Source organism: Pagrus major, chromosome 19, assembly GCF_040436345.1.
Source record: "Pagrus major chromosome 19, Pma_NU_1.0".
NCBI lineage: Eukaryota > Metazoa > Chordata > Actinopteri > Spariformes > Sparidae > Pagrus > Pagrus major.
The window spans coordinates 14,883,154-14,896,946 of record NC_133233.1 but is presented as its reverse complement, the minus strand read 5'-3'; the positions used below and the strand labels follow the sequence as shown (position 1 = coordinate 14,896,946).

The 13,793-nt window shown below is 40.9% G+C and overlaps 1 protein-coding gene and 1 pseudogene across 1 annotated transcript; one reads left to right on the top strand and one right to left on the bottom strand.

The window, feature by feature from the left end:
• Positions 1-19: 19 nt before the first annotated feature.
• Positions 20-1,087, bottom strand: LOC141014426 (arylamine N-acetyltransferase 1-like; annotated as a pseudogene).
• A 789-nt stretch (positions 1,088-1,876) lies between these two features.
• zdhhc20b (zDHHC palmitoyltransferase 20b) lies at positions 1,877-13,774 on the top strand. Its single transcript, XM_073488467.1, has 13 exons — positions 1,877-2,000; positions 3,722-3,748; positions 4,117-4,211; positions 4,324-4,444; positions 4,545-4,614; positions 4,753-4,785; positions 6,234-6,354; positions 7,165-7,297; positions 8,131-8,257; positions 8,478-8,567; positions 8,702-8,814; positions 8,916-8,963; positions 10,331-13,774. The coding sequence occupies exons 1-12, from the start codon at positions 1,883-1,885 to the stop codon at positions 8,957-8,959; spliced, it is 1,092 nt and encodes a 363-aa protein (XP_073344568.1). The 5' UTR covers positions 1,877-1,882; the 3' UTR covers positions 8,960-8,963; positions 10,331-13,774.
• The last annotated feature ends 19 nt before the right edge of the window (positions 13,775-13,793 follow it).

Here is a 13,793-nt window from a genome sequence, read left to right as displayed (position 1 = left end):
TTTGATGATCTGAGCCACACACCATGCAGCAGATTTTTTATTCAAAATGTACTTTAAAATCTTGTATAAGAGCTGTTGCTGTCATTTCAATGAGAAGATTTTTCATATAATTTTGCATTAGGCAGGTCTTAAGATATCCCATGTGGAAACATTAATACATGACTGGTATTGGTTGGACTGTCTCATCCTTTGGTATGAGAGGAGAATTTAGTACAAGTCCAAATTGCTCTGCCAGGATACCTGGGATCTCCTCATCTTTCAGTTCCCTGGTTGTGGTTTCCAACTCTGTTCCATCTGTTGGATATGTGTTGCTGGTCAGTCTGCGGCCAATGTAGGTGAGCCCTTCCACCTGGCTTTAACATCGTGCAGAAGGACTTGCAGACGAAGATGGAGCATGGAGAGCTTTGGTGATACTGGCACATCTCTGCAAAGTCCTCCAAACACCGAGGTTCAAGTGTGAACTTGTAGATGTCTGCCCAGTCTCCATCCGGCCCTTTGTTCTCCTGCTGCCACTCCAGAAAGAGCATCCCCTTGTCCTCTCTGATGCGGTACACTCTGTGGCCCTGCTCCTGGGGGCCATTGGTGTCCAGGGAAAGGGGGACGCTGAACCCCGAGGAACCGAACCCGACGTCGCACAGCCAGCGCCGCCCGTCGAGGGTCACCATGTTGATCAGATGGTCAAGAGGTGGCCCGTAACGACCCGTCACGCTCATCACCTGGCCCGAGACCACGGTGACCTGGAAGCCCATGTTTCTGAGCAGCCATGAGAAGAGGCCGTTGATCTCATAGCAGAAACCCCCCCGGCGATGGTTCACTATCTTGTCGTACAGAAGAGGGGGTTCGAGTTGGACTCGTCCGCCGCTGTGTATCGTGAGGTTTTCAAACGGGACCGACAGCAGGTGAGAGGTGTGGACCGCCCGCAGCACGTCCAGGGTGGGCTCAACGGGGCCCGCAAACCCAATGCGGGACAGATATTTCTTCAAGTCCATGTCAACGGAAGCCATTTTTAAAGATAACTTTAGCCTCGACTAAAAGATAGGCCACGAAATTCAGGCTCACTGAGCTGCCGTGTGTCGGTCTTATTCCTCTTCCTGCTGCTGAACGTGTTCACGGCAGAAGTCAAAGTACAAAGTCCTGAAACCAGCTCCTGGTGTAGTTCATAACAAGTAGGTTTTGATAAGAACAAATCTAGTACAGGTAGTAAAGTATATGACTTTGTGTTTTTGGTGAATTAGTGTACGGCAGCCTCAGTAAAAAAGTTAAAAATCGCTTTTTTCCCCTTACTTTTTACAAGACCATTTTTTGTCGAAACTTTATTGATCAAAAAACTTTACCATCCCCAATTTCTCCTTTCTTTTTTTTCATGTTAGGGCACAATAACACCCCATAAATGGAAACATGTTGACGAAAATATTAGAGGAAAAAATATATAATGCTATAGAGTGAAATACAGGAAGATTAGACGTTCCTTTTCAAAATAAAATTCCCTTATAAAAAAAAATTACATTTAATCGTGTGCATTTAGTTTTGTTTTTTTTTTTTGGGGGGGGGGTACTTTTAGTTTATTAAACATCAAATATAAAGTCATGTAGGTTTAATTTTTTAACGCATTTTTTCGTGATACGTTGAAAGAGCTACACCTAAAATTTGACCAAGAAGTTTGTAACAAACAGGAACATTAGTGAGAAATATTACATGTATTTTATTGAGTTTAACGAGTGTATATATGGTAATGACTACCCTTTATTCAAATGAATAACGTTAATTAATTCCTAAAAATATATATTTATATATATTTTCAGACCTCCTCCAGTCTCATTTTGCTCAAGTGACGTCACACATCGACACTCCCTTTCCCCCTTTTCCTTTTAGAGGGAGAAAGATGGCGCCTACACACGTACTGAGATGCTGTCAACGGGGTCTAGCATGGATACCTGTGATTTTTATCGCCCTGGTCGTCTGCTGGTCGTATTACGCTTATGTGGTGGAGCTTTGTATATGTAAGTAGCCGTCCTGCGGCAGCCTCGTCGCCTCTTTTAAAGCCTTTTTTTTTAAACCCGCTGCTTGTTTCCATTGAGCTGTCCACACAAACACACAGCTGCTGCTGCTGCTGCTGCTGCCGCCGCTGGCCAGCAGGAAGTAAATGGACTGCAGCTCAACAATGGTGTTGGCAAGCCCGTCCAAATCTAGATACAGCTAATTATACGTTAGCTGCCATCGCTTCGGGTTGTCGTGTGTGATGGTAAATTTGTTTTGGGCGAAGGAAAACTTTCACCGGTGGTGTTAATACCGCTGCCCGTGTGTGTTGTTTTTCTGTCGCGGATGGAGAATAGAAAAAAAAAAAGGGCTAACTAAACGGTATTTGGCTGGCTGTCCACATCAACACTTCCCCTCTAACTAGACCATTGGTGATTAGCCTGGCACGGGTAAAGCGTTGATTTGGCTCGGATACTTCTTTGAAAAAAATGACAGAAAATGTGATATTACAGCTAAACTGAGGGACATAATGCATTTGTTAAGTCTGAACTGTGAACGGTGTGTGGCTTGAGTTCATGAAGTTTTTCACACGAGATTTAGTGTCAGGGTTTGAATTGAAAATAGAAAATGTGCCCCTCCTATACACACACACACACATACAGTTGGTGTCTGGGGATCCCATCCAAGAATACTAGATTAGTGTTTCCCAACCCTTTTTTAGGTTTTGTGTGGCTTGTGCTTCCTTAAAGGGGCACTATGTCGTACTGGAGAGGAAACACACGAGTTTCATATTTACAATATTAAACTCAAAAAATATTTATTTTGTTTCCATAACTGATTCTCAGAGGAAAATAAGGTCCCCAGAACACTGTTTGAAGCTAGAAAGGTGGCAGGGTCCGCCACATATAAACAAAGTAAAACAGTAAGAAATTGTGTTGTCCTTTTAAGGTCAGTTTGTTTATTTCAGTTTATTCAGTCACAAAATCACAGAGATCTTGGTGATTTAGTTTGTTTAGGCATCTCTTCTGATTAAAATGCCTTCCTCAAAACCACATAGTGCACCTTTTAAAATAAGATTACCTGCCTGTGATCCCAGTGTTACAGATTATATGTAGTTTAGTTTACTCAGGAGTTATAACCAGTGATCTTCTCCTCCCGCGGATTGTTTGATCTGAAGGATTTTTCGGTGCCTGAAGAGGTGAAAGCATTCACTGTTTAACAAGGGAAAACAATAATTCCCATTTGTCATTGCACTTTATGAGCTTTGTCCCTCCCGCATGGGCTCAAAAGTCGAGACTGAAAGTTCATTCCAGGAACCAGGAAACAGCCGATGAGGAAACAGTCTCCTAGCAAGGATGACGAGAAATTATTAAAGTGCTTGGATGAAGGCGAAATTGCAATTGGGCAAACTCTGTCTGCAGAGGATGAATGTGTCACATGACTGAAAGCCTCACAACAGCCACTGAATGGATCATGTGATTAGATTGTTTTGTCAGCTAGAGAAAAGTTGTTAAATACCAGCATGATTTTGTGACAAAGATTTGTTTCATCTTATTCTTATCCCTTATAGCAATTTGTGACTTGTGAATTTATCTTAAGACCCCATAGGTAAAGCGTTTTTAATCCAAATGTTAAGAGCACTGTCAGATCTAACTTTAATCAGTCACTGTATGTAACTGTTTAGATGGCATTTTCTTTCTTATCTAACATTTTTGTTGTCTGTCTGTTTGTTTTTCTCTTCCAGTCACCATCCCAAGTATAGGAGAGAAGAGTAAGTGTCTTGAGGAATCAAAGGAATGTTTATCTAATACATTTTGTGAATGGAAGTTAGCAGAACTGAGCCAGTTTGCTAATTATCAGGATAATCTCTCTAAGGTCTGGTGAAATATGCTCTGCACACTTGGCTTAAAAAAAAAAAAAAGGCTGGCACAGAAAACATCCGTTCTCAAAGTGCTGAGGTCGGCACAGAAGCTCCTCATTCAGCATTAGCTTTCCTCTCTCATTAATTTAGTATGTAGATGTACAGTGTTTCTCTATATTCTAAGTGACAGCAGCAGTTCCTTTATATAAACTTTAGTACGGTGCTGGTCTTCAGTGTAAGCTGTTGGTCCTGACTCTGTGCTTAATGTTTCCCTCCAGTCGTCTACCTGATCTTCTTCCACCTCTCTTTCATCATGTTTGTATGGTCTTACTGGAAGACCATCTTCACCAAGCCTGCCAACCCCTCCAAAGAGGTACCCGATTCTCCAAAACAAGCCCACTCTGCTTGCACCCTCCATGTTACCATAAAGTCAACTTGATGATTGCTTAAACATCTTTTTTTTTAATCTCTTTTTTTTACTCCAGTTTTGCCTGCCCAAGGCTGAGAAGGAGCGTTATGAGAAGGAAGAGAGGCCAGAATCCCAGCAAGAGATCCTATGGCGGGCTGCCACCAGTCTGCCTCTATACACCCGCACAGGAGCTGGAGGTACACCTTGTGTGCGTGAGTGTGTGAGTGTAAAAAATGAATTTGTCTCTGTGTTGGAGCTGTCCAATAACAAGATGCCTGTTGTGTTGACATGATGCAGCAATTCGTTACTGTGACCGCTGTCAAGTTATCAAGCCAGACCGGTGTCACCACTGCTCCGCGTGCGACATGTAAGAGATCTTTATTTATTATAGACAAACTGTGATATTATTTTGTCTCCCACACTTTCAAATTATATCAATCTTTTCTAATGTTTTTTATAATCTGTCCACTATTTTCTTTTCCTATTCTCTTTCTGTATGTGGCAGGTGTGTGCTGAAGATGGACCACCATTGTCCCTGGTATGTATGACCAAAGAGATATACTGTACATAAGACACCTGAATGGTTCGAGCATATTTGGTTCATCAAATCCTTTAGTTGTCTAAGAATTTGGAACATGGACCCATATTTTTTCCCCCCGTTCCCCCAACAATTTTTGAAAGTGGTCCAGCATGAATGAATGACTTGTTGGAACAGTGGAAAGACAATCCAGCATGGTTTTGTTGTGTTTTATTGAGTTTTTCCGTTTTTTTTTTTTAATGAAGTGTGTGTTTTATGAGGATAAAATCACTGTTTCTGCAAAAGGCGTCTGGTGGCTTTGGTGAGCGGCTGTTTCTGGTTAAACAAAAATGATATTATTTAACAAAGAAGTCCATCTCTGTGGGGATCCTTTCCATAACACTGTCAGACACTTGGAATCACAATCTGAGCCTGTCAATGGTAAAAACACTTTAAGTGAACACGCATGATTGCCTAGAGGGGTTACATTGCAGTCCATTTCATAGCAGGGGGATGCAGTGTTCTCTCTCAATACTGGAACAATTAAAAACAAGTGTCTCTGTTAGTCACTCGGACACAAAAGCTGGTTGAAAAATATCAGTTACACTTTAAGATGGCAAAACATACAGTGTTTATCATTGTCTCAAGCGCGCTAACAACCAAGACTAAACTGATTTCTGACTATTTTCATTTTTTCTTACCGGCTTTTAAGACCATTAGTTATAATAGTAATGATATTGTTTCATCTTCAAGCATGACATTGCTAAAACTGTTCACAAACAACTTCTACATGGGTTTTGTTCTCACGCCCTGTAACCATGAGAGGAAGGCTCAATCCCAATGTCTCCTGATGGCCTCACAAGGTCGCAGACTTGCCTGACGTCACCTGCTAAGTGCTTGACTGCGAGAGGCTGTTAGGGCCCTAAATGGTATAAATGGGAATGTGAAAGCGCTTGTGGGTTTTTGACTTTTAAAATGAAAAAAGGCATAAATAAAAAGTGAAAATAGGAGAACACATGTACACAGTTATAAACAGTTAATCAGAGGTTTCAGGGGGAAATGTTCCATAATTTTTCAGTAGTGTATTAATTTTTTGTCGTTTAACAAACTTAGTGATTTAAGTAGAGAATAGGAGAAAAGGTGAGATCTTAGGTCGTGACCTTCCCCTTACCTTCCCCTGGTATCCATGTGTTTGACATCACAACGCTATGAAATGGAAAACTGGGTAATTCACAGACTTACGGGCATTAAGGGCTCAAAACGTCTGTGAGCGAGCCCTCAAATTTTGACAGCGGTACAGCCCTAAACCCTCACAGACTTATCGGGAACACGCCTCAAGGTCTTTGAGTTTCGTGAGTGTGGACGTTGGGATTGGGCCAACCACACCCTATTAAAGTTCACGCTGATAAGTTCTCTAATCAGAGGAAGTGATGTCAAACCTGACCTTTTATGTGTTTGTTCGGCTCCAGGGTGAACAACTGTGTGGGATTCTCCAACTACAAGTTTTTCATCCTTTTCCTGGCCTACTCGCTGGTGTACTGTTTGTTCATTGCAGCCACCGTACTGCAGTATTTCATAAAGTTCTGGACAGTGAGTATGCCGCATGTAGAGAATGTATCTGGATCTCGATGAGCATCCTCTGATTTGGTTGTGCATGGTGCTGACCTCTCCTGTGCTGAGCTGTGCTGCTCCTCTGTTTTCTCTGTCCTCTCTCACCCTTCACCCTACGACCTCCCCTCTCTGTGTCCCCCCTCTGTTATCCCCGGTTCTCGCACACTGGGTCATTGTTCTCTGATCTCTCCCCTTTCTTTCCCCCCTCTCCACTATCGGAACCATCAGTCACACCACTCATGCGCTCGCAAAACACCTCCTCCTCTTTTTTTTTTTCTGTTTCTTAGCTGTTCGATTTCCTCTCATCGCTCCCTCTTTCATCCCTTTGTTCGCTTCATTCTGGGCACACTTTGTACATTCACCCACTCTCTTTCTCTCATTTTCCCCCCCCCTTTCACCCAACTTGGCCTTTACTTGAGTTTGCCTGCTGATCTCTAAGTGCTTCCTCCCCTCCCACCTGTTCTCTCCTGGTGTTGCTAACCAGTCTCGTTTCTGTTTGTACTAAAGCTTTGCCGGAGGAAATCGGCAGAGAACTGCCCAAAGGTAACCCAGCTGTCCTCCAAAGCCTTTAGTGTTGCACCGCCTCACCATCGTTGCCTTGGTTTTTCTCGTTACGTGCGTGACGTGCAGTGACGTGGTTCACACTCGTCTTATTTCTCTATCACTCTGCCTTTTTTTCTTTTTTTTTCTTTCTCTCTTATTTCTGTCCTTCCATAAATATCCTCAAAGTGAATTTGTCATCGATTTGCTCTCTCGCTTGTTCTCCTCTTCTTCTGTCACGTCGCCCAGAACGAGCTGCCGGACACTCACGCCAAATTCCACGTCTTGTTCCTTTTCTTTGTGGCGGCCATGTTCTGCATCAGCATCCTGTCCCTCTTCAGCTACCACCTGTGGCTTGTAGGGAAGAACAGGTCCACTATAGGTAACAAACACTCATTCAACAGGTGTTTTTATGATATTTAACCTGTGTTCAAAAACACGTCTGTATGTTTTTACTTGGGATGAGAATTGATAAGAATTTATTCATACCTACGCCACTTAACGATTCTGCGTATTGGTCTGATTCTTAACCGATTACCTTGTTGTTTCCTGATCAATTTTCTGTGTGCTTACATAGTTTTCAGCATCTAAACAGTGTAGAAACAGAGAGAGAAAAAAAGTATAAATTCAAGTCTGTAATTTTACACATACTTAAGTATTCATTTATCCATTTAATCTACTCAGTTACTTTTAAAAGTAAAGGATTGGGAGGCATATAGACTGAAGATTGTAGAAACAGAAACCCTTTTGATTAAATGCCTGCTTTTGATAATGCATTAAATATCAATGGTAAAAAGTAGGGTTTTAAAGAAGAGTACATTGTACTTTTACTTAAGTATTTTTTATACCTTTAGTTTTACTTGTGATTGGGTAATATTTCATGTTATGTTACTGTACTACAAAACCAGACTGTTCAGGACATCACCTTTAGCTTTGGGAAACACTGATCGACATTTTTCACCATTTTCTAGACCAAAGAACTAATTGATTTATCAAGAAAATGATCAACAGATGAATAGATAATGAAAATAAGCGTAAGTTACAGCACTACTTGATTCCAATCCCTAGTATTTATCCAGCATTAATTAATTTTTAATTTAACTCATTTTTAGGGTGTCTTCAAGAGTATCTTAGATGTAGGTACTGTTCAAGAAAATTAATTTTCAGATTTGAAAATTATACTACATATGTATTTGTCTTCCTCCCTCTCTGCAGAGGCGTTTAGAGCACCAGTCTTTAGGACGGGCTCTGATAAGAACGGCTTCTCTCTGGGTTTCCGGAAGAACATTGCTCAGGTCTTTGGAGACCAGAAGAAGTACTGGCTGCTGCCCGTATTCACCAGGTAAAGGAGACAAATGCAGAATTGAACATAGAAGACAGAGACAGATTCTCTTGGAGTGCTGTTACTAACACTGGACTCTAAATAATGACGTTTGTGCATTGTTAAGTTGAATGTACAGCACAGCTAAAGGAAAACAAATCTAAAAATTCCAACCCTGCTGCAGTTTGTTGCCCTGCAGGCTGACTGCACCTAATCCTGAGTTTCTCCTTGTTTACTACAGTCAAGGAGACGGTCTGACGTTCCCAACACGGCTGGTCAACGCTGATGTAGAGCAGGCCACAGTGACCCTGCAACCAGAGCCCAATAAAAGGTGATAAATCGCACAGCGATAATAGATGTTATTTGACGTGAGCCTCTGAAAAGGATTTATGTTTTGTGAAGGTGCTATGGATGTGCATGCACCATTCATTTAGCTTTTTTTTAATGTGTTGGGCACGTTTCCAGTGCTGCTGATGTCCCTGTGAGTCCCCTCAGCGAGTCCCAGAACCGCCTCCTGAGCAACGACCAGCACGCCAACAACACCGGAGACCATCTGGCTAACAACGCCCTCAAGTCAGGTGAGCTGTACCAGGGATGATAATATTTCAGACAGAATTTACATTAACAACCCACTGTCTGGTGTCTTGTCACCTCATCACCTTTTCTCCTTGCTTCACAGCTGAAAGTGACACCATCACAATTTCCGTGGAGAGCGAGTCCTAACCAGGTGAATAAGTGTAAACTACTTGAGTCAGTCTGTATGTTTTTTTGGGTTTCTGCAGGTCCTTTTTAAAAAGTTAAAAAGTCTCTTGCATACAGTTTTGACAGGTCTTCACAATGATTGGATTACGACATAAAGTATGAAGTATTGCTTGTAAATAGTTTTTGGAAACATTTGTATCACATTTGATTTGTATCAAATGCGCCTTACAAAACTACAAAATGAAACCAACAAGGACACACTAACCACAAATGCAGTTAACCACTAATGCAATTGCAATTGGAGCACACAGAGCTAGTGTGTCGTCATGTGGTGAATGGGCTAACATGGCATTTCCTCTCATCTAAAAATAGCTGCTTCTAGAAGTAATGACTTAGAAGAGAATATTGTCTGTTAACTTTACTTTCATTTAATGTGGGTACATACAAATTCAATGAGATCTGGCCCAAGAACAGCGCATTTAGGGCTCGGTTGAGACCTGATGAAACTAACAAACCTGAAGCCTGCTGCACCGTGTGCATGAAAATGCTTAAATTAGGAACTTTGGGTGTGAAGGCATTTGAGTCGCATCGGAAATCAGAAAAAAGGGGAAACTGACACCACAAGCCACCAGCAAATGTCTGCCATCCCCCAGTATTGTTACACACACACATCACATTTGCATACACACGGTTCTATGTAGTCATATTCAGTTTCATATTCATGATGAATGTGAATATGTTTATTTACTTTGCTAGTAATTCTGCGACTCCAATTTTCTCTTGTATCATTTGCACTTTTTTTTTGCCAGTATTAATGTCGATCGAGCTGCAACTAACGATTATTTTCATTACCAGTTAAGCTGCTGATTATCTCCACCATTAATTGTCTATAAAATGTCAAAAAAGTTGTGAAAAATGCTCATCACAGTTTCAAAGAGTAACAGCAGCGACGAAGGCTGACTCTTATGTTGCCTCACGTCACCTGTATCTCTACCAACAAGCTGCACTTGAACACACCGCAAAGACTACAGCTGACAGCAAACTAGCTGATACTTCTGTGCCTGTGTGAGAGGAAATACTTTCCCTACCACCAGGTGGCAGTAGCCTGTAATATATTCATGGTCTGAAAACTATACAAACTGATGTTATGATAAAGCAGCGTTTTGTGACACCACTCTTACTAATAAAGCCACTTCTTACACGAACCAGGGCCAACTAGTGCCAACACCTGAAACCTGCAGAAACCCTGTGTTTGCGTACACCGTACCCAGTGTAGTTTTTGTGTGCAGATGTCCAATTTTTTATATGGAAACTTTGCATTTCATAATTAAATAAATATTGAGTGGAACAGTAATGACGCTAATCATCTTTTGTTTTGTCTCTTTGCCCTAGGAGAAACTCCTCAGTCATCTAATACGAAGCCTTAAGCAACGCAACAGTCTCCCAGCGCAACCTCATCCCCATCGACCTGTTCAGAGTAAATATGGAAATGCATTTCCTTTGCCCATCGCAGCACCGTAATGCATCTATGGCATTGGCATTTTTATCGCATGCAGTGCAGTTCTCACATCAACCCCCACAGGACATGTGACACAAACTGGGTCCCTCTCACACACACATACTCATGCTAACAGTCACACATTCAACTCTATACATATTTCCTTGTTGTTGTTTTTTTCTCTCAACCAGAGCATTTATTGATGATCAGAATCCTGGAGGGAATGTGAGCTACTTTTTTATGTTTTAATGATAAATCCTTTTTGTGCCAAAAGCGTCCTGGTCGCGCCAGGACTCAGTTTTGTTGGCACAAAGCTGCAGTGAAGAGTGGGAGACGAGCTGGAGCAGTGTGTTTTTGTTCTGAACATTTCTCCCTTGTGTTTTAAGAAAGGCAGTACATCGCGGAGATGGATCAGTTTACCTGTGTGACTTTTTTTTTTTTTTTTTGAACTCATAACGGTTGGAGCGCATCTGTGGTCCGCACCTCTTCAGATGGATGTTTCCCACCAAGACCCGGACTATCTTACAGAGGACTCTCACTGCATGGTTCAGTGGACTGGGCCAGTGCATCACAGGGAAGACTGTAGCTGGGTTTTGGGTGGCGTTTTTGGATATCAGAGCACAAGATGGCACATTTGCACTTTGTAGATTATCAATGTCCATCAAACAGCGTGCTGCTTCTTTTTATCATGTCCAAAAGAACATCCTGGGTTTAACGGATGTTGGATGATCGTGTGATTTATGGCGTATTGTTTGTGTGTGTGTGTGTGAATGTGTTTAACAGTTGAAGTGGCAGTCTTTTTTTCTTCTTCTTATTTTTTTTTTTTAACGAACTAACAGAAACTAAAAGAATCCGCTTTATGTGTTTTTGTGGCCAACGTGTGTTAAAACGTGCTGCTTCTAAATGGACGGTTTGACCTGGGAGATGTATTTCACACAGTGCAATGTGCAGCGTCCGTCTCTACCTGCTCTCTCAGCGTCAGCTAATTGTGACATACGCCGATCAGTGATTCCCACAATGTCTGCATCCTGTTTTTTCTACAGCTTCAACCTTTACTGAGACACCAACACTCATTGCCAAATAAGGGCTGACCTGTCAGGAGCTCTGACCTCTGAACCTGAAGTGTTTACAACATCCTAGCTTTATCTTCACTGGCCAATGTCATCATGACCAAATTCTCTTCACCAGTCGCTGTGGTGATATATTTATTTTTCACAAGGTTCGTCTGTCCCTCCTGCCTGTCGTGGGCCATGATGTCCCTGCAATACCAGTGCTCACCAGCAGGTGGCGACAGTGCTCCTGTTATCTGAACTTGATCGACATGTGGCTCAGGGCTCAATTCACTTTCAGGTGCAGCTTTCTGCAGAATTAAATATTTTCATAATGTGTGATGAATATGCATTATCTTCCTATACTAACATCCATATTTAATTTGAGATGAAAGTGAATTGAACCCGTCTGATCTACTCTACAGCTTCTGCTCACCTTGTCTACTCAGTATGTATTGTGGGAGTCAGCTCAGTGTTGTGACCTCCAACTGTTAAAGGATCCTCAGCTTGTGTAAGACTTAACAGTGGCATGTCTTGTATAGGGCTGCAGCTAATGATTATAGTCATTATTGGTCAATCTTCCAATTCGTTTCACGATTAATTGATTAATTGTTTAGGCTATAAAATGTAAAAAAAAAAAAAAACAAAAAAAAACAAACGAAAAGTGACATCTTCAAATTGCTTCTTTTGTCAAACCAACGGTCCAGAACCCAAAGACTCGTCATTTTCCATCATAAGGATCAAAGAAAAGCAGCAAATCCTTACACTTAAGAAGCTTGAACCAGGAAATGATTGACATTTTTGCTTAAAAAATGGCTCAAACAATTAATTGATTACGGAAATAGTTGGAAATTCTTTTGCGATCGTTGCAGCTCTCGTCTTGTATCAGTATTGAACATCTGTGATGGTAAAAGAAGAGAAATTAGATTTTAATTACTCATGCACATCTCAACATGTGAATATCTGTTAATGAATGGACTATTCTGTAAGCATAACCAAATAACAATCGTTCAGGAATGAGTTACATCCTTTTTCCGAGGAATTTTGTTATTTATATGCAACTTTCTGATTCACATTGGAGGGAGAGCCAGCGATTTCAGGATGTCTGTCATTGCTCTACCAGACTCGGTGATGTCCAAGTTTACAGCTGTTTCTATCGTGTAGAGTGAGTTTGTGGTGTTGTTTGGTGCATTTCTCGGTAATCATTGTCTCACTTAGTACTGAATGGAACAACGAGATGATGGAGGAAATAAACAGCCCGTTCGTTGGACTTTATGGTTAAGTTTTAAATTTCCAATCATGTTTGACCTTTTGAGCCCAAATGTATTTATAATTACTCTTTACAAATAAGTGATTGAAGGATATTGTATGGATTATGCTCACTGTGGCCAAGTATCAGAATCACACTGTGGCTTCATCTCAACTGAGCAAATGAAATTGCTGTCAGAAATCACGATCCAAGCCAAGGTTGTGGTCTGATCATGAGTAGATCTTTTCTAAAACTTCACACAGTTAAAGAAAAAGACAAAAAAAAATAAATCGATGTATCTGTAAGGAGCCTGGCTTGTTAAATTTGTCACCTATTGCCACCAATTCTGAAACATTGGACCTGTCGTCTTGTTGTTTTACAAATTGCCTATATTCTCTCTCTGGGCTGTTTTGCCTCGAAACTAAAGTGCGCGTGTGTATTTTGTAATGCTTACTTGAGTGTTCTTTTGTAATATTGTCGTCTTGGGAGAAATGCTTCTGTGCAGCCATGAGATTTTTACATGTGTGTGTACATACATAACGTCTGACTAATGCTCAAAAGCATGGCGCCTAACTTCTGTAAAAATGTGTTTACCGTGATAACGGGGATAATGGCGTTAAAACAGACAGTGGGGTTTTTCAACTATTGCTAGGTGCGTCATGTTTTAAATTAGCTTTACTCTGGTTTGTCTTATAAATGAAGCCATAAAAACTCCTGTGAAAACGGAGAAAGGATCTAAAAAAAATTCAGTCTGATTTCAGTTATTATTTTTTTAAGACTGACAAAAACATTTTACATCTGTATTCATATTGCAGATGTAGCCTATCATAACTTGCTTATTGCTACATTTTGGTTTCTTTTTGTTACTATGTCCTATTTTACAATGTGTGTAAATATATATTGATAATGTATGAAAAAGACTACATATATATTTTTCTTGTCTGATTAATTTTACTGTTCCTATTTTGTGAATGAAGTACATGCCTCCACACAATTAACGTGAAAATAACAATAAATGTTTTTTTAAACCTCCAGTCTAATATTGCCCTCATCCGTTTT